Here is a 24,038-nt window from a genome sequence, read left to right as displayed (position 1 = left end):
GCGAAAGCCGAGAAGTGCACTTCAGGTAACTTTTTTTCTTTATTAAATTCCGCTCATGCGCTAAACTTTCTATATCGTTTCGTATGTAAGAAGGGCCGACCTCTCACTGACGTCGGCTGCCGACACAAATGGGGACTGGAAGGGTGTCATGACGTTCTCAATAAAAATGAGCAGGTCCGGGCTTCGTGGGAGCTACACTTCAGTCCATTAATCAAGTAGCGGCGCTTTGATTTCAATTGTCCATGTCTGTTCCAAGCACAGTGGTGACTCATCACGTGAATTCGCTACTTTTTTATATCATGCCCTCTCTCTCTGCGTGTTTAAAAAAATCAGGTGATGTCACGGACAGCGGCTACATATATATAAATAAATAGTTTAAAACTTCACACTTCGTGACGAGTTGAGCGCTCCTTTCGGTGACGTAAACGCGTGGCGCTTCTCTTCTTCAACAAGGGTTCTGTTTGTAGTTGAGCAGGAAACCACGTGCGTTTAATGCTCCGTCGGACATGAACCTCACCATGAAAGGACCCGACGTCATGTCTGCAAGAAAGGGAGAGAAAAAAATCTCAGTGGCGATCGCTTGGGCGACCCGAATGAAATGCGTGAACAGCCGCAGTTACGAACCACGCCCATTGACCACACACCATTTTATTTTTCCCTCTAGGTGATTTCGTTCTCGTCATCCTCTTTTAACGCCGCGACATCTGCCATTCTCTACTTTACATTCACAGATTCCTGGGAGTCCTGATACCACCACTGGTGCAGTGGCGCAGCGGTTAAGTGATGCACCCCTGCCCTACGATGGCAGGTGCTGCCACCGGTGGGGCTTGTTCGACACAAGTTGCTCTTCCCGGGCAGCCTCTCACGACGAACCATTACCTGGTGCCTGCTACGGCGCGCAGTTTGCTCACAATCGGGTGGGCACGGCTTCACTCCTAGGGCTTCACCTAGGGCTCCACTCTACTCATTACACCACTTTCTTCGCGACATGTCCCCTCTAATCCTCACGCCTTAAAAAGACACATCAGCATTGGCTTACTAACCGCACACAACAACTCAGACGGGACCTCCCTTAGTCTCACTTTGCCAGAAATAAACACTCATATTTATTTACATCCTGATTAGAGAAAAAAAATATGGCTGAACTTGGCTATGGCTTAGATGAAACATTCGTCCAGAGCGACCTCATATTTCAGTTAAAATTAAAATGTTTTTATCATAATCATCAGTCGTCCAATTTCTCCCCTTCGCTTGTTTATCTCTTTTTCTTCTTCCTTATACTTTTCTTCTTTCTCTTTGACTTCTCTCTATTTTTACTTCCTCCTCTTTCCTTTCTTGTCTTCTGTCTTCTTCACTTCTCCTTCTGCTCATCCTCATTGCCGTCTTGTCTTTTTCTCTCGTTTTGCTCGGCTTGTCTTCTATTCTTTGTTTTTCTTCTTTCTCTTCTTCTCTCTCTTGGCTTGGCACTTGGCTTGGCTTGGTTTACGGATTCCTACAACTACAACTTTTGAAACGGGCTTCAGTTACGCGACCTATCGAGGTGGGATCTGAGTAATGGCTGTCGCCCTAAAACTCACACAATTTCTATCGCTTCTCTGCTTTCTGTCAGAAGGAGCACAAAATGAATATAGCCCGTGCCGCATGAACGCGAAACAAGACATTGTTAGAAGTTCCCACCTTACTTCAAATACAAAATGGTTTCAGCGCATGATAACCTGTGACAGGCGCGTTGACCACCGGGTTAGGCTCCTCCATTGACGGGTTGAGCTTCGTACCGCAGTAGCGTACCCCTCCCAGGAGAAGATAGTCCATGGGACACTCGACCATGCCCAGGCCAGCCTCGGTTTCATCTGCAAGGGTGAAAGTTGTTTTTTTATTAACGATCAAGAGGATCATTCAAAAGATTTCTTTTGGACGAAATGTGAGTATAGGCATACTCTATCACAAAAGCAACTCGCTGCACATGCTCCAACGGAATACGGCCCCATATTGATATCTTTTCAGACAAGCGCTGACAATTCACGTGGCGAAGGGTTTACTTTCTAAACTATTTGCGACGATAAAAGTTGTTCGTCGTAAGGCTACGTATCCACGGGAGCAGCAATGGGGTGAGAGCTGGTTGGCTTCTTGACGAAGGCGTGTAGGAACGCTCGACACACTGCTATATATCTCCAAGGCTTGCATTTCGTCAAGCGAAACCAGCAACACAAGAACGGACACAGCCAAAGCGAGTCATGCTCTCTTGCAGAGCAAAGACAATCCAACATTCGGAGAAACGCGCCTCAACGCAAACGCTCGCGAGAGTGATCTCAGGAACCTTTACGTTCACCAACATCCGGCCGTCATACGTTTCACCTTTCACAGTAGTGCAAAGAATCAGTAATGCAAAACTTAAATGATTGGCAGCAAAAGCCATGCTTGTAAGCCCACAGTTGTGCGAACTAAGTTTTGCTCGTGTACCATCTCCATACTCCCCTCCATACCCATACTGCGCCATACTCCATACTCTTCCACTGATTGAACGCTACTTTTCAGTCATTCAGCATGCGTACTTGTGATGGGAGCGTTGTCTGGCCCGACATTCTGTATGGAGAAGGGCACCTCAGGCCCGGGCACGGAGTAGGTGATGGAGCAGTACCCGGCTTCCTTACGGAAGCACACAGTGTAGTCCAGGTTGTTGAGGTAGCCGCGTCTGGGCGGGATCTCCTGTGACTCGGCGTAGTCGAAGCTGCTGAAGTTTCCGGTCGTTCCTGTGTAGTACTGCAGGCAGTTGGAAGGAGCTGCATAGTGTTGGAGAAGGTAGATTTACAGTATAAGTAATTCAGAAAACGAAGAGGGGAAATAACAGGTAACCAACATGCCAACCAAGTTTATAAGATGCTGAGAGGTCTAGAAAAGCAGTTCGAATAAGAGCGTTTCCGTTGGCTTTTATTGTCATGTCAGTGTCCTTCACTAATATTGAACTGCTCTACTTGCTGATAGCCTATCTCTGCTGAAGATTAAGGTTACGTTCGTAAGGAATATATGATATAGAGCAGTGAGAACCGAAAGGATCCCTTCAATGCGTTATGCCAGAAACATGCAGCTAAGGATGCTAAGCACTAAAATACTTCAATGAAGGCAGTGCTATTTGTTTTAATGAACGAAGAAAAGCATTTTTTGGCATTGCACATATCGTGGCACACACGGTGACAGAGTTCGATGTACAGAATAATTAAAAATTACTCTAATGTCCGCTCTTTACGGTAGCACTCGTTTTAGCAGTAAAGTATAATCCCGTGTTCCAGTTACTTTTCAGTTTCCATCGACAATTATTTTAAGTAAGCAAGTTTAATTTTTTTTCTCGTAATTGTTCTTGTAAGCGGCTGCGGAAGGTTCAGAAACTAGTTTCGCTTCACGCGAAAGGTGTCGCTGCACTCAACCTCTTGTTGGACTGTCGCATTTGATCTGGGATATCTTGATGTTCCAGCGGCTGTTCCTTGTCCCGTTGGTCTCCACGTACAGCGTGATCGGACCAGGAGACATGTCCACGTCGATGTACACTGCGGCACGGTTGCATGGGATTAGGAAGGCATTGAATAAAGAACGATTCTGCCGTCAGAAATGACTTCGTAATCACTTTTGCAGTGTAAAATTGCTATGTGTGGTCGCTCTGTAGCGAAGGTAGGCCTTTGGTTAAAAGTCATCAATTCACAGGGTCTGCTTTTAAGGCGTGTTACGGGCCATTTACGGCAACAAAGAAGCCGCCAAGCTTATGAGGGGCAAGGACGAGACTCCTTGTCAATCACCAGAGATTTCCGGCTTCAGGGCTGCCTTAAATTCTCCGCTTCAAGGCTAAAAAGCGAACATTAACTGTGGCCTGAAGACTTTTTGCCAATGCTGTACGTATTGTCCTGTGCTGCCACCTAGAGTCGAGTTCAAAAAGCACGCAAGCGAAATTTTTGTTTCCCGATCACACTAGGTAGAAGTGTTAGTTTATAGTGAGAAGTTACTCAGTGGTCTGCATTGTAGTTAGCGCTGTGAACAAAGTAACCAGTCCTGTTTAGTGCTACAATGTTTAGAGAAACAAACGTTGTTTCTCTTCATATAAGCCACAATGAGTGGTTTACTCGGACATACGGCCAATGCCACAAAACAATTCCTTTGGATTGAAAGTACATAAAGGAAGCGCAATAGCACACAAGTTGACATTGGCATTTAGTGCCGTTTAGTATTTTTGTTTGCTCTCGTATTACGAGATATGGGAGACTTACGAATCAGCAAATAGTACCTTAATTATTGCATCTTTGAATAGCTTTGTATATTTCGTACCTTGCACCTCACATCACACACATACTTACATTAGATACAAACATACTTCGGCATATTTTCTTCCGTGCAGTTGCAGCTCGATTTTGCTGTTCAAAGAATTATGTATATATTAACCAAGTCTGTCCTAAAACCATCTAGATCTGCTGGCTATAGCCTGCGTGTGACTGTTGCATAAAACTTCTATGGGCGTCGCATGCATGTTCAGAGTGGTAAGGCTCTCCGAATACGCAGTGTTGGGGGGAAGGGCGGTTGAAACGAAAAGGCAGACTCCATCTCAAAGGTCTTCCGCGTGCGCATAGTTACGCATAATCAGCAACGAATCAAGCGCGCGGGCGTGTGACCGCAGCTAGGTCTAGTGCTGCGGGGTCTTGTGCTAAGAAACTTTTTCACTCAGGATAGCGTGCAGTTTGAGAGGCCTTTAGCTACAAGCATTTCACGTTCTATCGGGTAACGGTAACCGCGACAAAAGGGGGACGAAGACATAGAATGCCAAGAAGGTTACCGTCTCCCAATACAACGTGAAATGTGAGTAGCAAAAGGCCCCTCAAGCTTCACGACACCCTGAATCAATAATGATGATGATGATGTCCTCAAGCTTAACGGCACAAACCAATGGCGGGGGATGGGCCAGGGTACATAGCGGATACAAACGCACTCATGTAAAAGGAGTGTAGTATTTGGACAATTTTGGGACTTAAAGCTAGAATTTGTACAAAATAAAAAAATACAGAAATAAAAAGCAGTGAATTCACATTCTAGCAGAGGGATCTGCCAGATGAAATAATATAATCGTGAATATAATCGCACACTGGTTTCAAGACACATTCCTTGGCGCTTGCCCCGAAGGATAGGAGAATCGGAATAGATAGAGGAAGCAATAGTTTTCCGGGAAATCATTCTTCCTTCCTCTTCGTCTCTTTCTCTCCCCCCTCCCCCCAACCCCGCTGTAGGTGAAGTTAGCGCTATGAGGTACAACATGAAGTACCAACTAGCTCCATAGCCTGTTTGTACATGAAGTACCAACAAGCCCAATAGTCTAAGAAGACGGCTTAGTTGGTGCATGCTGATGGAAAACGATTGAACAGCGCTAACAGACAGGACGGAAGAGAAGAACAGCGCTCGTGTCTATGCTCTTCCCCTCCGTCAAGAGCTGTTCGATTAGTTCCCAACAGTCTAGTTTATACAGGAAGTACCAACTAGCCCCCATCACCTATCTTTGCTCGTATTTAGAAACCGACTGTCAAATAGGGTGGATTTCTTCCTGGCCCACAAACTACCGATTGCTATGCATTCGGATGATTGCGTTAAATGCTACTCTGAAAGCCCTCATCGAATGCAGCGGAGTTCTCGAATGTTGGAAAGAACGACATCCACTGACGGTGTTGTCCGGTGTTGAGACCGCATAAAGGCGGCACCACGCTGTTGGCGTTGTATCCGGTTACGATGAACTTTTCGCCGTCGCAGTTGCCCACCGTGGGTCGCTCCAGGTCAAACTCGTCAAAATCGAGGCGGATCTGGCAAATTCGGTCGCTGCGTTTGAACACCTGCACGGCGCAGCTGGACTGTCCTCCCATGCCGTCACCGCCGCTGGGACTCTGACCCAAACCAGGAGAAGCGTGGAATCCAGGACTGCTGAAGTACGTGTTGTTCAATGTGATCACGGAGCCGCAGCTGGCAGTCACTGCGGTCAAGCGAAGAGGGAAAACGTGGATGACACCAAAGAAGTGTTTACAGAAGGTCGGCTTCTCGTATACGATCTCTGTATAGCCACACCGAGCTATACACGCTGCATATTGCTGGAATGCTCAGCACAACTTGTGCGGACAAAGAAGTGTTTCATTGGCTGCTACACCGGCAACTTTTTTTGTAAACTTTTTGAGCAAAAGTATTTCTTTCAAATGCCTTTATAGCTGTTATTTAACTCTCAGCATTTATTGTAGCATTCGATCTATGAGTTCCTCAAGTGAAGTGGGTTGCAATCCGTAACACAAAGGAACCAAACATGCCGCTTAATTTTTTTCTTTCGGCTTATATCAGGACACTATAAAATTGAAACATCGCGCATCCTCACTTCTTACGCTGGTTAAGCTATACGACCACTCTCGCTGACAATAACACCACCAACTACGAGAGAGAATTGCTTCAAGTTTTCGTTTTTTTTTTACTAGAAGTATTAATGAATGCAACAATTTTACTAACGACATTATACCTGAAGGTTCACTGAGAATATTTCAGTCACGAGCGACCTCATATGTCTTCAGTTATGTACCGCTGCATTTTGTACATTTCGTTTTTATTTGATTCTGTACTGACACTGCTAAGGTCTTGGAAACATCATCGAGACTACAAGCGAGACCGAGGTAAAGGTCTTCGAAATGATTTGAATTTCCTATGGTTCTTTAGCAGGCATCAGCGGACGGTTATGTGAGCAGATAAAGCTGTCAAAAATGTAAATTAGTGGGCGCACGCAGGGAACTAAAAGACCGCAGTATAAATAAATAAATACTTTGCCATGATTTACCTTGGTGTTAAATTTTTTCATATAGTTATAGCACTGCTCACTCCTGCCCAAGGCCTAAGACTAAAGGCGGCATTATCTTGTGAATAAAATATAAAATAAAATACACTAGCGCATAGCTTGGGCAAAAACACGCCTCAGCGCAAGAGAGACGAGTACACCCAGGACAATGATCGACAGGGCGGGTGCATCAACAAACGTTACTGGCACGCTTCTTGAAGCTTTGTGTCTCTATTGTGTTTGTCTTCGTTGTACTTCCTTTATAAACATGCGCCAGCTATCAACGCAACGTATTCTCTTATGATGTCGAGCTTGGCAGCGCCGCACGCGTCTTAAGCCACAGTCGTATCCATGCCAAGGGCCTCGCCATGCGATACCGTATTTACTCGCATAATGCTCGCACTCGCATAATGCTCGCACCCCCCACATTGCCTATCGAAAATTGGAATTTTTTTTTGCTCGCATAATCATCGCATCCCCAACATCACTCGACAGAACTAAGGAAAAGTGCATGCACTATCAAAATATAGCATTACCAAACTAATGATAAAAGGACTAACAGATACAAAGGAGCGGATGACCCAGCTACAGCCTAAGACAACTACAGCTCAGATAGGAGTGATGTGATGGTGATGTTGCGGGCGGCCAGCCTTCGCAAATAAAGTGTTTCTGCAGCTAGTGTTTGTCGTCTCTGTGGTTTTATTACAAACGTAAGTCCTGCTTGCAATTGAAGTTTTGGTTAAATTTACAATAGCTGGCTTGAGAACCCCGGTTCACAGCCTATTTACATTTGCTTTCAGCACTCCAAAGCATTGTTCAAAAATTTCCCACGCGTAATTATCGCACCCCCTAACTTCGCACCGATTTTCTGCGAAAAAAAGTGCGAGGATTATGCGAGTAAATACGGTAATGCTTATCAATTCGGGAGCTCGAAATTATACCTCTGCCGAATGGATTGTGTTAAATGTCTTAGTAGCAATCATGCTTCTGACGTTGAGAGGGGATTTTCCTAGCGTTCGCGATATTAATTACCGAGTGTTGTCTGCCAGGCTTACTTTCAAATCTAACATAGCAGTTCAACGCAGATAATTAGGCCAGACGTCTGCACAATGCTAAATAATTTTGAAAAAAAAAGAACATGGCTTTATTTTTCCAGCAGCGTGCTTTTTGTTTGTTTTTATTTGTTCTGCTATGGACAAAAAAGCCACCGGTGTAGCCATTTGAGATATATAGAAAGATAAGACCGTCGATTGGAGAGCCAATCCAGGTTTATGTTTTATCTTGTAAACAAGAGATGAAATTAGGCAATACAGCGCAATACACAGATTAAAGAACCAGCGGTCTATTTTGCAGAAAATACTAGAGGAAGCAAAATCTGCTCTTTGTGTTTGCGTGAAGGGACAAATAATCGTGCGAAATGATGGTATTAGGAAATTTGCAATGTTTGTTTCACCTTTGGACGCCATATAAGCAGAGTAACTGAAATAATGAAAAAGTCAGTGCTGCAGTTAACTTAATCTGGTGGATAACGACGATTGGTGTCAATTGTTTGTTTTTTATTCCTCATTCTATTCAGTCTGTGCTAGAAAGCCTTAAAGCGAAATAGTTCCTTTGTTATGTATAAGATTAGGTTCATCTCCACTGCCCATGTGAGGTTTGAATGCCTAGATGGCGTAGCCTTAGGGCTTTACGAGCGTGTCTTGATCACAAAGTTGTTTCTAAACGGACTTAATACGTTGTGTGCACACTGTCTTACAGTTTTCACTATTATCCTGTATATTTAACTTCACATGAAATCATAATTTTATCTTTCACTCTGTCCTATATCTTGTCCCTCATGACTCTGGAGTTCACGAATGTTCATGTGGAAGGTGGGTGCACCTGTGAAAGTGCTCGAAAGGTGCCAAGACGTGCGACTTACGTGAGCAGCAGACGCCGAAGCCGTAGGCGCATGGACCGTAGGCTGTCCCTCCTCGGTCCATGCACTCCTGGAAAGAGTAGCAGGTGCCCTCCTGTCCCCATGTGCCCGTGCACAGCAGGTTGGGAAAGCGCACCACGTGGAGCAGGTGCAGAACTGGGCAGGAAACACACAGAATTCACTGACCTAGAATTCCGTAACTATTTACTGGGTGTTTCTCAGCTCAATACTTAAGGTTGATGCCATTTGCCTAGCTTTAGCCTCTAAAAAGGGCACGCTTACCCTAGATAGGCACATGAGCTTTGATATGCTGTGCAAAAGTGTTAAAAAATTTTTGTTTCTTTATTATTTATTTTTCCTTTCTGTAAACAATTCCAAAAACTGTTTGGACCTATAGCCATCGGCTAGTTTGAGGTCCAAAACATGAAATAACATGGAGGCGCAACGTCAAGGAATATGAAGTAATGTACGATTATATCTTTAAAAAGTGACGCGTGAATAATCGCAGAATAAAAATTGTAATGCCAAAAAAGTCAAGTACAGGACAACACTTCTTATATGAATTCAATCTAAGAAACAACATGAAACACAAAGAATCGGCACAACGCACAAGGCGCAAAAGTTTTAAAAAATTCCAGAAATGTGTCAAGAACTAAACGGAATTATATCAGTTCTCAATTTATATGCTCAATTTTCGTGTGACATCGGTTGGCATTAGACCCACGAGTTGTCTCCTGTAAACCAGCAGGCTACGTTATTTGCCAAGTGAGTTCTTATTCTGGAAGTTTATCTCGCAGCTATAAAACTGCTCTGCCCAGCAAAACTTCCTGCTTGCATCTGTCTTTGTCATCTTTTGTTACTAACACAATGCTTGTGCAGTTACCCCATGGGTCACAAAGACTGCATATCCCCGGGCCCATGCAGTGGCGATGCGTGTGGGTCACAAGTGGAGAAGGGGCTGAACTTGCTTCGGTCTTCCGTGTTCGATAAGATTCAGAGCGAGTTGAATCGCTCGCAGTATCCCTCTTCCGCCTATTACCTGCCACTGCGTTGATTCTTTCTCAAGCATGATCTACTTCAGATGACCTGCTAGACAAAGAAGGCTCCAATAGCCACAGCCCTGAGGGTGAGGCACGTTCTTTTCGGATGTAATGCAATACATAGAACATAAATAAAAGTTATGCTCGAATTGCTTTGTAGTGCCGTGTACCGTGTTTTTACGAATAAGATTTGCGGACTTACCTAAAAAAAAACTCAAGGAGTGTACGATGGGGGGCTAGTTGGTAATACCTGAACTTAGAACGAAAACCACGCAAAGGACGATACACAGGGAAGAAGTAGACAGGACGAGCGCGGTCCTGTCTACTTCTTCCCTGTGTATCGTCCTTTGCGTGGTTTTCGTTATTGGTTTGGTTTTCGTTATACCTAGAAAAAGCTCCTTTTTCCTTAGCTTCGACCTGTACCGATTTACATGTCACCGAGTGGCGTGCGAAACACATGAAGGTAAGGTGAGGGGTTGTGCAACTTGCTTAAGGCTTTGGGGTGCATAATTAGAGATAACTTGAGGCTCATTTCTTGGCAGATAGATTGAACCAAGTGCGTGTGGTGGAAGACTTCAAAAAATATACGAATGGTTCAAGCTCGATGGTTATTTTCTTTCTGTGTATACAGTTCTTAAAAGGCGTTTAAGAGCAGAATCGTAACCGAATAGGATAATTTATTAGGGTATTGGATAATGGCTTGGGGAAGTGAAGAAACTAGAAATGCGATCAGAAGAAGGTAGAATAAAAGGAGCGCTTGTCTTCTCTTGCTCTCCTTGGTCTCGATTTGGGTGTTTTTTATATTTAAACGGTGTGTCTCACAGTTACAGATTCCAGGGTTTCGTGTGCTGCACATGTCTCTCCAATATGAAACAAACTGAATAACCAGTTTTCACAAAAAGGCAAATTTGACAATTTCACAAAAGACAAAACTCTATTAACGTTGAAAATGACTTTTGTTTATTGGAAGCCGAGAGAGAACCTACTTAGAAAATAGGAAAAGTGTGCTTCTTACACATAATTATAGAGCAGGTATTATTAGATTTATAAAACTTTACCTTCTATATTAGAGCGACCTGTGACTGTACTGATGAGAGCGGCACCATGCTCGTTGCTTCCGCGAGGGCGCAGAAGGGGGTTACAAAGCATGAGGAGCAAATTTGTGATTGCCTCGAGTTGGCAGTTTACATTCTCTGTTATTGTATTTGCTAGTTTCTCGGTCAACGAATGCCTTTGCTTAAGACCAGATTTGTAATTAATCTTGGTGGTCAAGAGATTCTTGTCAGTCTTCAGATAATTTTTATGCTGCGTCCAAGACGAAGATTTTGTACTCCGATTTAAACGTACGAAATAAATACAATATGGTAGCCTCGATTTCTGCAGATTCTCTTTTTGGCTATTTTTCTGATGTTTATCAAAAGCGCCAACGATAAGTGCGTCCATCGTATCAGCAGAGAGGTGCCCTTAAACCGGAAAATTATGGTTCTTACATTCAGGGATAGACCTCTATCAGTTTTTTTTACGCTCATGCGGCTACACTCGCGGACATTCATAGGGATCATCATGTCCAGCCTGCAATTTTCAACCCGAGGTTGGTAATCGGGGACCGGGGATTTGCCATTACCTTTCTCTGCATTTCTCGCCGAACCGTATATTCCTCTACAGATTACTGCAGTACCTTGACATTTCTTTGAAAACTAATAGTGCAGCCAAAGTTTCCTGATCCATTAAACATTCTTCCTTTTTCTCTCAGCCTGCTCGTAAGCAGTGTTAGAGTACCGGCTTTCTGTCGTAGCAAGCACAAATTCATTGTACCCTATGCAGTGAGACATTACGACTCATGCATCTCACATCCGACAAGGTGTCAAACAGTTCAAGCAGCGTATCCCAGACTTACAGCGACTGTTCTTTGTCCACGTTTGGGATGCCGTCCGCGCTTGGTAATGGTCACGATGTTCTCCAAGGCCCGCACCTAAGTTTTCCACTCCCATTATAATCCACAGCACAAGGTTCACGGCGACCAGAGCCTCCCGGCATCGAAACCTCATGGCAAGCCTAACGACCTCTTCGACAACTCAGTCACAAAATTGACAAGAGATCACAGTCGTAATATATTTGGCTCATCATAGCCCCTGTGTGGCGTTGGGCCTAGCAGAATGCCAGATCCACGACTGAAGACGTCGGCCGGGTTCACGGCAGAACGTGCATGCATGCAAAAAAAGAAAAAAAAAAACTGAAAAGAAGCGGCAACGCGTCACTGTTGGCAGGCGTGAGAAGTCTTCGTGGGCACTCGAGCGCTAAGCAAAACGGGTGTTTTCGTGCAGACCCGGTTCACGCCTGGCCACCGACGTTACAATGACGGCGCGCTAAGAAGGCCAAGGTTGGCCTGACGTGCCAGACCTAGGCGGACGGAACGACGACAAAATGGGTACAGGAAGTTGCTTCCGTCCGCTGTACGAAACAGTTCGCTTGGTAATTTGTTGTACTCTCTTCAATTTCCTTGGTGTCCTCCTTAATCCAGGTAACTACGATAGTGCACCAACTCTACAATGGTGTACAACAGCTCTATCTTACCGGTACTCACCTATAGGAAAGAAACGTGGCGGCTAACGGAAAGGTTCAGCTGAAGTTAAGGACAACGCAGCGAGCTATGGAAAGAAAAAAAGAAAGTTGTAACGTTAAGAAAACAGAAGCGGGCGGAGTGGGTGAGGGAACAAACGCGGGCTAATGACATCCTAGTCGAAATGAAGAGGAAGAAATGGGCTTGGGCAGGACATGCAATGCGAAGACAAATAACCGCTGGTCCCTAAGGGTAACGTAGTGGATTCCAAGAGAAGACAAGCGTAGCAAGGGGCGCCAGAAAGTTATATGGGTGGATGAGATAAGTTTGAGGAGATACGGTGGCCACAGCTGGCAAAGGACAGGGTTAATTGGAGAGACATGGGAGAGGCCTTTGCCCGCAGAGGGCGTAGTCAGACTGATGACGATGAATTGCAACAGCAGTGCGTAGTCTCAGGTCCTAGTTGGAGGAATATCCTCTGGGATACAGTAATTTATTCTATTACATTATCTACGTGTCGGCTGCGAAGATTATAGATAATGGCGTCATGGAAGGACTACACAGGACCCTGGGGGAGAGTTGTGGTCTCACACCTGGAATCACACCTGGTCTCGCAAATAGATGACGGAGAGCAGGAGATGGTACGAGGTTCGGTGGTAGAGCTGACCAGATCTCTCAGGATAAAGACGACGAGCAGGGAGATGGCAGATGTCTAAGTGGGTGGATTTTTGTCGTTTTGACGCCTTGTCGTGTTCGGTGCTGTTTGCATTTTTATATTGTTGTGTTCTTCGTTTTTGAGTACCCCCTCCCCCCTTACCTAAAGCAAGTATTATGAAAGTAAACGGTGCGGAACCTCGTTTTTTTTTTAAAAAGCAAAAATGCATGGTTCCAAGGTACACTTAGTTCATACTAACACCCCCCCCCCCCCCCCCCCCCCCTCGTCCACCCAAACTGCCCCCTCAAAAAGCGACCCATAAATTCTCCCCTGAATTTCAGTGGTGCTTTCAATTTTTTTCCAAGCCATAAATTTCATCACTTCTCTTTTCCTGTTTCGCTGCGCCCGGAAGAATAGCGAAGTCCAGCTTTCTCGGTCGTCAGTTTTAATTTTGAGGCAAATGTAGAATTTTGCAAGATACTATTATGAAAATATTGATGAGGATGCCCTAACCTCCCGACGCAGTGCGAAATCATCCTGCTAAAATTTGTCCTAGCTCGCACCGAGTGGTTAAGACTGCCATACGAAACCAATGGGGTACGTTTCTGACAATAATTGTGAGGAAATTGTGGAATACTCTAGAGTACTGCTATGGACATATTGATGGTAACGCGGGATCGATACCGGCCGCGGCGGTCGAATTGCGATGGGGGCGAAATTCTAGAGGCCCGTGTGCTGTGCGATGTCAGTGCACGTTAAAGAACCCTAGGTGGTCGAGATTTCCTGAGCCCTCCACTACGGCGTCCCTCATAGCCTGAGTTGCTTCGGGACGCTAAACCCCAACAAACCAAACCAAATTATATTGATAATAACGGTCTAATCTTGTCATGCGTAGCAAAATCTCGCTTTTCAAGTCTGCCCTGCGCTCACACAGAGCAGTTAAAACTTCCATAAAAAACCAATGAGGTGAGTTTTCGACAATAAATACCAGAAAATTACGAGCATTCCGAGGACTGATCTGCGGGTATATTTATTGTTTTGGTTCGATTCTAGAATATGCGAAAAAATTTGGTTTGGTTTCGTTTATGGGGTTTAACGTCCCAAAGCGACTAAGGCTATGAGAGACGCCGTAGTGGAGGGCTCCGGAAATTTCGACCACCTGGGGTTCTTTAACGTGCACTGATATCGCACAGTACACGGGCCTCGAATTTCTCCTCCTATGAAATTCAGCCGCCGCGGCCGGAATCGAACCAACGTCTTTCGGGCCAGCAGCCGAGCACCATAGCCACTGAGGCACCGCGGCGGCTCCGAAAAAATTTCCATCATAAACAACTTGTGTTTGATAAAACGCGCTTGTGCAGAGTTTCTAGGGTGTGCATATTTGGTACTCTTCCTAACCACCAAAATTAACACTCTGCGTTGTCAAAAAAAAAAAAAACAGAATTCGCCCGAGGAAAACAGGGCGATTCTAAAACCACAAAAAAGCAAAAAAAGAAAAACGGAAACTCGAAGCGGAACAACCAGCAACAGGCGTCGGGTAGGGAGGAAGAAGGAAGGAAGCAGCGGCGAAGGGGACTTGCAAGATCGTTGACCGTGAAACCTTCTTGCCCTCGGCCGCGGCGCCGGACGAGGAAAAGAAAACACAAGATGCAAAAGCGACGTTTCGGCTGTTTGACCTGCTCCTCTGCGGTTGGCTTCCGGGGGAAGGCAGCGCCGGAGACGAGCTGCGGCCTTAAAACGACCACCTTGGCTCGCCGAGCTCCTCAGTCTGGTCCGCAGCACCCAGACTGGATTCAGCGCCGACATTCAAGGTGAGAAGCGGAATACGCGCTGACTTGTTTTATTTTTGCCGTCCGCTGACGCTAGTGACGTGAGGAATTACGTCGTGTTTGACTCGACTGATCTCCTACGGAAAAGATTGAAGGCGTTAATCTTTCCAGACATTGATAGCCGCTTTATCACGGACCGTAACGGGTCAAATAGGCTACGAGTGATCATCAGCGGGGCGGAAGCTCTTACGAATCATCATGTGAGGAAAGTGTATAACATTACGTGTTAAAATGCCGTAATTTTTGTTTACCTTTGAGAGACATTCTTTTTTATCTGTTTTCCAAAATGTTGTCATAAAATTGGCTATGCGATGAAGGTTCTTCACTGCCGTGAATGCATAGCTTCTCGTACTAAACATAAGTCGACATACTTCTTGACGTAACCATTTTCAAAGCCGCAGAATAAGCCGCCGCCACAGTCGTTACTTTCCTGAGGTGCTGTCCTCCAGAGTCATTGTTTCTGTGTTAGAAATTAGATACTGATTTTTCATCTCTATCGCGACAGCTTTCTTTATAGATCACACTGCATAGTTCATTGCATTCAAGACACATTGTTCCCAGATGCCGAGAATCCTGTGGGCGCTCCTCGTGGGCATTGCCTTACTGGGCCTCGCCGAAGCACAGACGTCAAGGCCACAGCTGAGTGAGTAAAAAGCTGATTCAAGGATCGAGGCTAACTCCTCAAAATGAGTGACGTGAATGTGTGAAGTAAAGCAAGTGATTGAAGTAAAGCAAATGAGGGGACTAAATGTGCTCTCAGAGCCAGTGGTTATTGAATACTTCGCTACAGGTAATATTATTTACTCATTCAGTACTGAAAGCACCACACAATGCCCTAAGCATATGAACGCGTTGCATACTTGTAAATATATTGGGCAAAACAAGGACTTTTCACTGCGTGAAAATAACTTTACTGTGTAATGTACCTGCAAGTGTTATTATAGAAAGTATCGGCGAACTAACGGAGACGTCAAACGGACGTCGCTAATGTTGGCACTCGGTCATTAAATGTCTCAGGAGGAGCATGTACGTTGGGTAACCATTTCTACTTTCGCAGGCGGCTACTTCACATTTTTGCGATACCGAAACCAGGCATGTGAAGGCAAGTACGGCCAGAATGGGACCTGCGTCACGGAACAAGAGTGCGGCGCCAAACAAGGCACAGACATTGGACGCTGCGCTGAAGGCTACGGGGTCTGCTGTCGAGGTGAGAGCTGGGCTGGCGTGCGTTTGCCTGAATGGTCGCAATTCATTTAAGCATTCAGCGACCAACCCTAAATCCTTGTATTACGGTACCCAATACTCGCTGCTACCAGATAATAGGAAATCGTAAACAACGAACAATAACTTTTCTTTCCCGGTGTGGCTTCGCTTAGATGCTTGGAGTGAAAATACTGTTATAGTCTTTTGAGCCCATATTGACTAAGAAGCCCATGTTAGCTCATATATCATAAGCACGTATATTAACATATAGTTTCGATGAGATTAGCTTTCAGGATCACTACTTCAACGTCTGAATATTTTAACGTTTAATTCTACCTTTCATATCTAGCAAAATGCCTTGGATATCTGATACGAAATAATGTTACGAACCATTATTACAAGCAGACGTTCCCAAACCTAATTAATAAATTGCTGGCTGGCGGCTAGACCTTTTTTTCGATACTCAGGTCGACAAATCAGCACTATAAAGGGAAAAAAATACCAAGCCGTGCATTCCTAATGCCCCTTATGGGATGCAAATGGAAGAAAAAGTTAGTTATTAAATTTACTGGTTCTGCCAATGCAGAAAACGGAAATTGTTCGCTGCAGCCTAGACCTAGCTCCAGCTCTTGCTTTAACTCCTGCTCTTGTTGTGCTCTGGTTTGGTGCGCCAAGCCACGCACGCACGCATCCTCGAAAAGCACTACTCAGAAGCACTGATTATTCTAAATTCTTTATTGGGCAGAGTGGCTTTGAAAGACACAGCACAGATGAAAACGGACTGTTCTCAGCCTAAATATGCATGCTAGAATTGAAAAGCGCTTCTTCTGCGTATGTATAGGGGAAAGTAAAGTTTCATAGCAACGCTGAGAGTATAGCATTCGTCATTTGATGGCTGAAACACAATAGCCATCGTATCACGACCCTCGTGTCCTGTCAAAGTATTTGGCCCTTTTTACGAATATGTAAGGTCGTCACTGTCCGCAATAGCATTGCCTAAAACAATGTATGACGATGGTTTTGCTTCTTTCACTCACCGCATCCAAATCCATCTACAGTGAGCTTCACTTGCAACATGGTAAGCAGCGTGAACGAGACAGAGTTCGTGAACCCGAGCTACCCGAGCGGAGAGGTGGGCACCGGCACATGCGAAGTAACCATCACCAAGACGCCCGACATCTGCCAGCTGCGGCTGGACTTTCTCGAGTTCAGCCTGGCACCGCCCGACGAACAGGGACTGTGCAACGTCGATTCCTTCATGGTCCGCAGCACCGTGGGCGAGAACTTGCCCCAGCTGTGTGGAGAGAACAACGGGCAGCACTGTGAGTTCACATTCCCTTGAATGTATTTAGAATGGACATGTGCCGCGTAGACACTTTTGGAGTGTGCAGTGTGCACTGTGCAGTAAGTGCATGCAAATAGCAGACAAGTGCAGTGCACAGTGCACGGATCTACAGTTAAGGCCACGAAACGTTCGAGGGTTGCGAGCTAGGGCACACAGAACAGGAAGCTGCCGTGTTCGATGCTCCGGAGTTTGGAGCAAGTTGTTTGTGGGTCGGTTTTGACATGTATTCTTTCATGCATTGTTAACTATGTTAAAGATGTTTGGATAGACAGAAAGCTCACGTATGAAAGCAGCTCGGTAACTAACGTTGAGTGTATTGGAATCATCCAGTTGCTACACGTACTTTAGGTGTACCGCGGTAAAGTAAATAGAAGCGTAGGCGCGCAAGAATCTGTCGCTACATTCGCCTTATTTTAGGGCTTATATGTTTCTGTCATTATGACGACCACCTGCTAGTTGATGTCAGGAAGTTCAGCGGGATAGGCCTGATAGGCAAACCTCCATGTGTTTTGCATTCTCTGATATATTTCGCACACCATGGCATACATCATGCCACTGCTTTATAATTTATTATATTTGAATACAGGTTTTAAAATTCCCAAATCCGGATTTTTAAGCTTGACTTCACTGCATCCAACAGCGGTTGACACCAGCTAAGAGGATGAGAATGTGGCGATAGAAAATAATGTTCCGCCAAATAAAATACCGCAGCTGGGGTAAAAAGAAATTTGTCTGTATTGCAATAATTACGGTACTCTTGGCGAAAAGGAGGCACGAGAAGGAATCTCAAAATATTTTATTGTGGCTGCTTTCCAACTGTAAATAAAGCATACTAATTATTTCTGTTATCAATAACAATGATGTGTTAATAGCATGCTAAATATGTGACAAATAATATCTTGTCAGTATGGTACTGATTCCAATAAGTGCTATTTAAAGCAATAATCGCTCGATATTTCGTGCAGTGTACGTCGACATGGGCCGGCAGTCGGGCAACCCCGTCGTGCTGAGCGTGATCAGCAGGGGAGGCAAGCGCCCGAGGCGATGGAGGATCAAGATCAGCATGATACAGTGCGGAAGTTTGGATATCGGTAAGTCACATGCTTCAGACTTTTCGATAACAGACTTGATCGAAACGGAAGCACGTCGACAATAATAACTATTACTTCACGAGCTTGAGCTGACGAGAAAAATGGAACTATTCTCTGCCTAAGGCAACACAAAGGCGAAAGGTTTTCCGTGAGTTTACGAAGACATCTGAGTCACAAATTGTAACAAGGCAATAATGCATCAGTTCAAAGTTGTGCCGTGAAAGAAAGGTCTTCCTCGATTTTTCAAGGACGTGTTCTCGCAGGGACCCGCTACTTTGACTACTTCACCTTTATTATAAGTGACTACTTTAACTCTGTATTTGGGCGAAAGGTGTTATATGGATTTCAGAATCTAAGATAATATTCTCGTACAGTGGTTGTGCATGCTGAATCACACCAGATAATTCTATAAAGCACGAAAAATAGATTTCGGCGTTCATACGATAAAACTGGCAGAAGAAGGAACACTACACGCTGGTAACTGGGAAGCGTACAAAACTCACAGTCATAGTTCTGTACTGGAACCTTAAAGACAAATTACATTGCCATCGCCATCAACACAGTTTCTCGTGTCTGAAAACTCACGCGTCCGCGTACTGTCCAAGAAGAACGGTGAACAGTGAGGAACATGTGCGCCGTCTCCAGTCACGTGGTCCTGGGGTTTAGGCCCAAACCTCTGGAAGACCTATGACCAGACAGCCCTTTGCCCAGACATAGACCTACATTACCTTTCTTTGTCTGTTACAGTACCCCCAGGATGCCTTCAGTACTTCCGCAGTCCGAGCGCCATTGTGAGGAGCTTCAACTACGGTCCACCGGTGGACAGCAAGGTCCGCTACCTGAGCGGACTTCGCTACTCCATCTGCCTGCGCGTCGAAGAGAACTTCTGCTCAATCAAGTGGGAGACGGAGACCAACTCCTCCTTCTCGTGGGGACAGCCCACGTACGAAGACAACGTGGTGGCGTGCCGCGACGACTTCATCACCGTCGACCAGGGATCGACGTACGGCATGGGGCCGGGAGAAGACAGGTTCTGCGGCACCAGACTTCACGAGAAAAACGTGCTCATATGTAAGTGGCCTTTTCGTCCCAGTTGCCTGTTTGATAACATGCAAACGTGGTCTGAACACATGCGGGTGTTGTTGGGTCAGCTCTCACCGCTGGCAAGCAGTCGCTTCTTGTACTTTAATTATGTCTGATCAAGAAATATTTATTAATTTCCTTTTTTAAAGAACACTGCGAAAAAACCAAGATCTATATTTTGTTCGCTTTCAAAACTGCTGATTCCTTTCAATCATAAGTAGAACAGGTTGACAAATGATCCGAAAGTTAAGTGTTTGGATGAAATTGGTCAACAATAAAACAGTAAATACAGTACAATAGTTGACATAAATAAGAGCATGCCCATTTCCCAGTCGTTCGATGACTGCAGGTTTCGGTTGTTGTGTCTTTAAACGTGATGCAGATTATTTAGAGTAAGAAACTTTCATTGTCAATAATTTCATTGCTAGTTATACACGTGCATCGGCGTGATGATCGCTACCGATCTAGTAGATCTCGGGAACGTAAGGCTAGTAACGAGCCTTACGAATACAATCTGGGAGTGATAACGCCTTGCATTTAGACGATAAAGGGATAAACAGCAAACTTAAAAAAATATCAGGGCACTATTCGCAGGATTTTAGTTAGCTATAAAAGAACATTAAAGTTTTTTACAAGCAACTTCAATAGGAAATGAAATATTCGTTAACCAAAGAGCGGGTTCCAAGAATGCGTCCAAAATCATCAAGTAAACACACAAGATTAGTGCCTATTGTCTTCTGTCTTCAGTGGTAAAGCCTTGCTCTGTTCCTCTTGATCCAATTTTGAGCGATATGTTTCTACAAGCAACTTTTAAGCACAGGGATCTAAAAAACATCGTCCTCTAAAGGGATTCTGCGTGCCATGACTACTTCATATTCATGTATCAACCGTTATTTATAATGTGCGTGAGCTGCTGCATGCTACGCATGTTTTTGGCTGGCATTAACTGTTTAACTGTCCTCTCTGATAGCCTTTCTGTTGAATTTGTCTACCGAGCGTCATTAAATAAAAAGTTGAAATGACATACTGCCAGCGGAGATTAAAACCAAACTCGAGTGATTTTCTAGAGAGACGAGTTTTATTTGCTTGCGTCTCAAAAGGCTCCCTGATGTACAAAACTCTTTGCAGAAATCTTTGCATGTACTGTTATATCTTAATTTACATGTATGAGTATGCGGATCGCCAGGTTTCATACAAGATGCCCCGCCAAAGTTTTCTTTTAACCGTGAAGTGTAGTATTTCGTCACTTCAGAAGCTAGCGAAGATGCTTCCATGGTCAAAATGTAACATCATACACATATTTGGTCTGCAGCACACAGCAAACCATTTATGCTGAGGGTCAAGTCAAACATGGACGCCATAGCCAACTCTCAGGAGAACCAGCACGGATTTTCGCTCCGCTACACCCAGCTGCCATGCGTCGATTGACATGGAGATCCCTGGTCCACAAAGTCCCCATAGTGAGTATTTTTAGATGTATTTTTGAACACTTAAAATAGCGCGCTAGGCGTCATGCAGCCCCTTACCAAGCATTCGTGTTCGTGCGTTGTCTTCGTCTGCTTTCTGTTTTCAAGGGAAAAAATGTGAAATATTTCAGGAACTGAAAACAAAAATCTGGCGAGGTTGCACCTTTCGCGTGTGATATTTGCCACTTGTTCTCTCGTAGTCCTTTCGAGCACCCTTCATTGTGTCTGGTTCCTAAACATGTTCTTTGGTCATGAGTTGTTATACGTTACATGTGCTTTCTAATGGATAGTTAACTGCCGTTTGATTAATCCCTATAATGAATTACACATGTGTGTAGTTGTGGTGACATCAGCGTAAAAATGTAATTTCCATATGGAGCATGACCTTTCAGTCAAATTGCTTTTTTTCGAAAAGAGGACAGGGCTCAAATATAATTGCATACAAGTCAGTGTAGACGAGAGGCGAGTGTCCAATATCTTGACAACAGCATATGTGTGGCTTAATACTTCGTGTATCACCATCGTTCGGCACCTTTTAATGGTGCCAAGTTATCAGGATTCTACGCCAACTGTACATGGTGCAAGAGCACGCACAGTTATTTGTAGCACTCTACATAAGTATGCATATTTCATTAAAACTTCCTGTTGGGCGAGTTGGTAGTTCATATTGAATTAGAAATATTATAGCGCAAACAAAGACACGGACAAAAAAGAGAGGAAACACACACACAAGCGCTATAATATTTCTGATTCAAGTATGCATATAGTTTCGGTATACCACAAAGGATTTCAGTTACTGGCAGTCTCTCGGAAGCTCAAGAGTACCCGAAATGAGGACATTGTATGATCAGTATAGAACTAAAAATGCAAATATGCGTATGCTTTTCGTATGTTTTGGCACATATAAGCACGAATTTCATTGTTATCTAATGTTTTTATCATCTTTCAGGTGGGCCAGGAGAAGAGAATAAAGAGAGAGAAGAGAGGCAGCGAAGGGACAAAGGGGACCATTGGACAGTGTCATCGCGCTTTCAGCCATCCAGCCCCAAGCCATAAGATATTTATTTCTCACCACCAGAATGCAATAAATCAATTCGCTCCCGAGAACCTTGCTTTGTTCTATCGTTTTTTTTTGGCTCATACAACGCGGACACTTTCGTGTCTGCAATCATGATGGTGCGTTCCGTTGAGCAAAAAATGTGACGTTTGATTACTTCTTAGTGCCACTGGGATGAACAAAAAGAAAATTAGTATATAAACCAAAGTATTCTCAAGGCATGAAGCCGTCCGCTTATAATTGTGACCGCAGTCCGTAAGATGTCAGATGTTTTTCATTTTGATAATTAGTATTGCTTCGCCGTTACGATTACTGCTAGTTTTTCAGGTAGGAATAAAGCACAAAACAGTGCGTTTACTTTAACGATCTCGATTACAACCACGACAGGAAATGAGTGAGTTTACGAAGGATGTGGGCCTTGTATGCTTTAACGCTGCTTCACGAATGATTTTGAAAAACGTGTTTCACCTCATAGACTATTAATTGGTTTATTGTGTTTAACGTCCCATAGAAACTCAGGCTATGAGGGAGACGCTTTTGAACACAACTTTTTCCCGCCAGGGACAAAAAGACGCCGGTATGATCAGGCGGCTCTTTCAAAAATATAAAGCGTTGCCATGGTACTGCTTATTAGAATAAAAAAATCACTCATGGTTTTCAACTGAAGGGCAGGCAGCGAAAAAAGAAAACTGTTTTAAGTACCTCTCTCAAAAGAGGAGTTAAGGTTACATAGTGGTAGTATTGGCTGCTTATACTCTTTTTGCATATCGGCAAGTTTTGAATGGAATAAAAACAATGTCTCTGCACACAGGCAAATAGGATCGGTCTGTAGTCCAGCTTACAAGCAGAACGTCTGCAATGTGCACCTAACGCAATCTTCCAGAGACCATGGTTTCAGAGTTTCCGGCTATTCAAAGATGAACATATGGGCATGTTCTTCGGATACAATAGGCGTGCTAATCAGAACTGAAGGTAATAATCCTGATAATTCGCTTGAAGTGGAAAAAGCTTACAGCTCTACCATTACGCTCTGTGAAAGACCACCTTAATTAATTTGTACTTAAACCCTCGCAACGTAATTTCGAGTGCATGAAAAAGTGTACCATGCGAGTCGTGACATAAACCAGACCTCTACAGCATTGCTTTTATCACCCACAGTCTCGATACGATCGATTCCTACGGTACAGTAGTCTTCGGGGAGGTCCAAAATGTAACCTACAACTGCACAGTCGTGCTCGTCATTGAAGTGCCACTGCTAGAGTCTATATAAAGCTTTATTAGGAAATGTAACAGGTTAAACGCGCGATAAATTTTTGTTCAGCTACACAAAAATATAGGAAAAACTTTCGGGCGTGTTTTGTAAGATTTCTATATTGGTCATGTGTTTCTGATTTATTCCACTATTTTTTTTTAGTTTTCTGCATCCAGAGACAGAGGCTACACGTTAATGTAACTTTAATAAACCTCGGCTTCCGAATCATTTGCTAGGCGAGGCATAACTTCGTAAGTAATAACTGCAAACGTGAAAAAATACTCAGTAAAGAAGTAGGAGAAAACTTCACAAAAGAAGCTAGCTTTGGCATAAATCCTCAGTTTGCGCCTGAAGTACAAAAGCAAAACGTGAGACTAAACAGCTCCTTAGAAAAGAAAAGGAGACAGCAGCGTTCATCGCGTAATATTCTATTACGCAGTGTAATATCAAAGAATTATCCACTTTTGACCTCTAATAATTGATCTTTGTTGAACCTCAATGGTGCGACTCGATTGCATTGCTTGTACTCGACGTGCTTTGCATTGCAAACACGTTAATTCTCTGCGTATTTGAACAAACCAAACACACTTATTTCATCCTCAATTTTGAATTTGTCTTTGACTAGGCTTTTGTTATGTTTCCAATGTACATTCAGTAGATTACTTTGTAACACCCGCACCACGTCCCGAATTCCATTGCACATCCGCTAA

General features: G+C 44.2%; 2 protein-coding genes across 3 annotated transcripts; one reads left to right on the top strand and one right to left on the bottom strand.

Annotated features, from left to right (window-relative positions):
- Positions 1–361: 361 nt before the first annotated feature.
- On the bottom strand, positions 362–17,392 carry LOC149330213 (uncharacterized). Of its 2 annotated transcripts, XM_089560816.1 has the most exons (8): positions 17,072–17,392; positions 11,685–11,759; positions 8,751–8,903; positions 5,690–5,992; positions 3,423–3,542; positions 2,553–2,780; positions 1,716–1,850; positions 362–540 (listed from the first exon to the last, which is right to left on the bottom strand). In XM_089560816.1, exons 1-8 carry the CDS (start codon positions 17,109–17,111, stop codon positions 446–448), a joined length of 1,149 nt encoding a protein of 382 aa, XP_089416942.1. In that variant the 5' UTR covers positions 17,112–17,392; the 3' UTR covers positions 362–445. The 2 variants fall into 2 exon arrangements, with proteins under 2 accessions (XP_089416942.1, XP_089416941.1); XM_089560815.1 differs by lacking the exon at positions 17,072–17,392 and having other exon boundaries at positions 11,685–11,874.
- Positions 14,249–22,126, top strand: LOC149330212 (uncharacterized). Its single transcript, XM_089560817.1, has 8 exons — positions 14,249–14,813; positions 15,393–15,474; positions 15,889–16,038; positions 17,093–17,356; positions 18,345–18,470; positions 19,218–19,541; positions 20,866–21,013; positions 21,969–22,126. Exons 2-7 carry the CDS (start codon positions 15,393–15,395, stop codon positions 20,979–20,981), a joined length of 1,062 nt encoding a protein of 353 aa, XP_089416943.1. The 5' UTR covers positions 14,249–14,813; the 3' UTR covers positions 20,982–21,013; positions 21,969–22,126.
- Positions 22,127–24,038: the final 1,912 nt, after the last annotated feature.

This window comes from Amblyomma mixtum, chromosome 9 (genome assembly GCF_055824585.1).
Source record: "Amblyomma mixtum isolate Tamu chromosome 9, ASM5582458v1, whole genome shotgun sequence".
NCBI lineage: Eukaryota > Metazoa > Arthropoda > Arachnida > Ixodida > Ixodidae > Amblyomma > Amblyomma mixtum.
Note: the sequence above shows the minus strand (reverse complement) of the source record. Positions and strands in the feature narration are given on the sequence as shown.

What these genes read in the sequence shown, in the direction of transcription:
- LOC149330213 (XM_089560815.1), bottom strand. Translation starts at nt 11,835, where the DNA reads ATGAGGTTTCGATGCCGGGAGGCTCTGGTCGCCGTGAACCTTGTGCTG. An exon ending in CTTCGGCGTCTGCTGCTCAC is followed by an intron (nt 5,993 to 8,750) that starts GTAAGTCGCACG and finishes GCTTGACCGCAG; the next exon opens with TGACTGCCAGCTGCGGCTCC. An exon ending in GGTCAACGCGCCTGTCACAG is followed by an intron (nt 541 to 1,715) that starts GTTATCATGCGC and finishes CCTTTCTTGCAG; the next exon opens with ACATGACGTCGGGTCCTTTC.
- LOC149330212 (XM_089560817.1), top strand. Translation starts at nt 15,393, where the DNA reads ATGCCGAGAATCCTGTGGGCGCTCCTCGTGGGCATTGCCTTACTGGGC. An exon ending in CTACGGGGTCTGCTGTCGAG is followed by an intron (nt 16,039 to 17,092) that starts GTGAGAGCTGGG and finishes ATCCATCTACAG; the next exon opens with TGAGCTTCACTTGCAACATG. An exon ending in AGAGAACAACGGGCAGCACT is followed by an intron (nt 17,357 to 18,344) that starts GTGAGTTCACAT and finishes TATTTCGTGCAG; the next exon opens with TGTACGTCGACATGGGCCGG.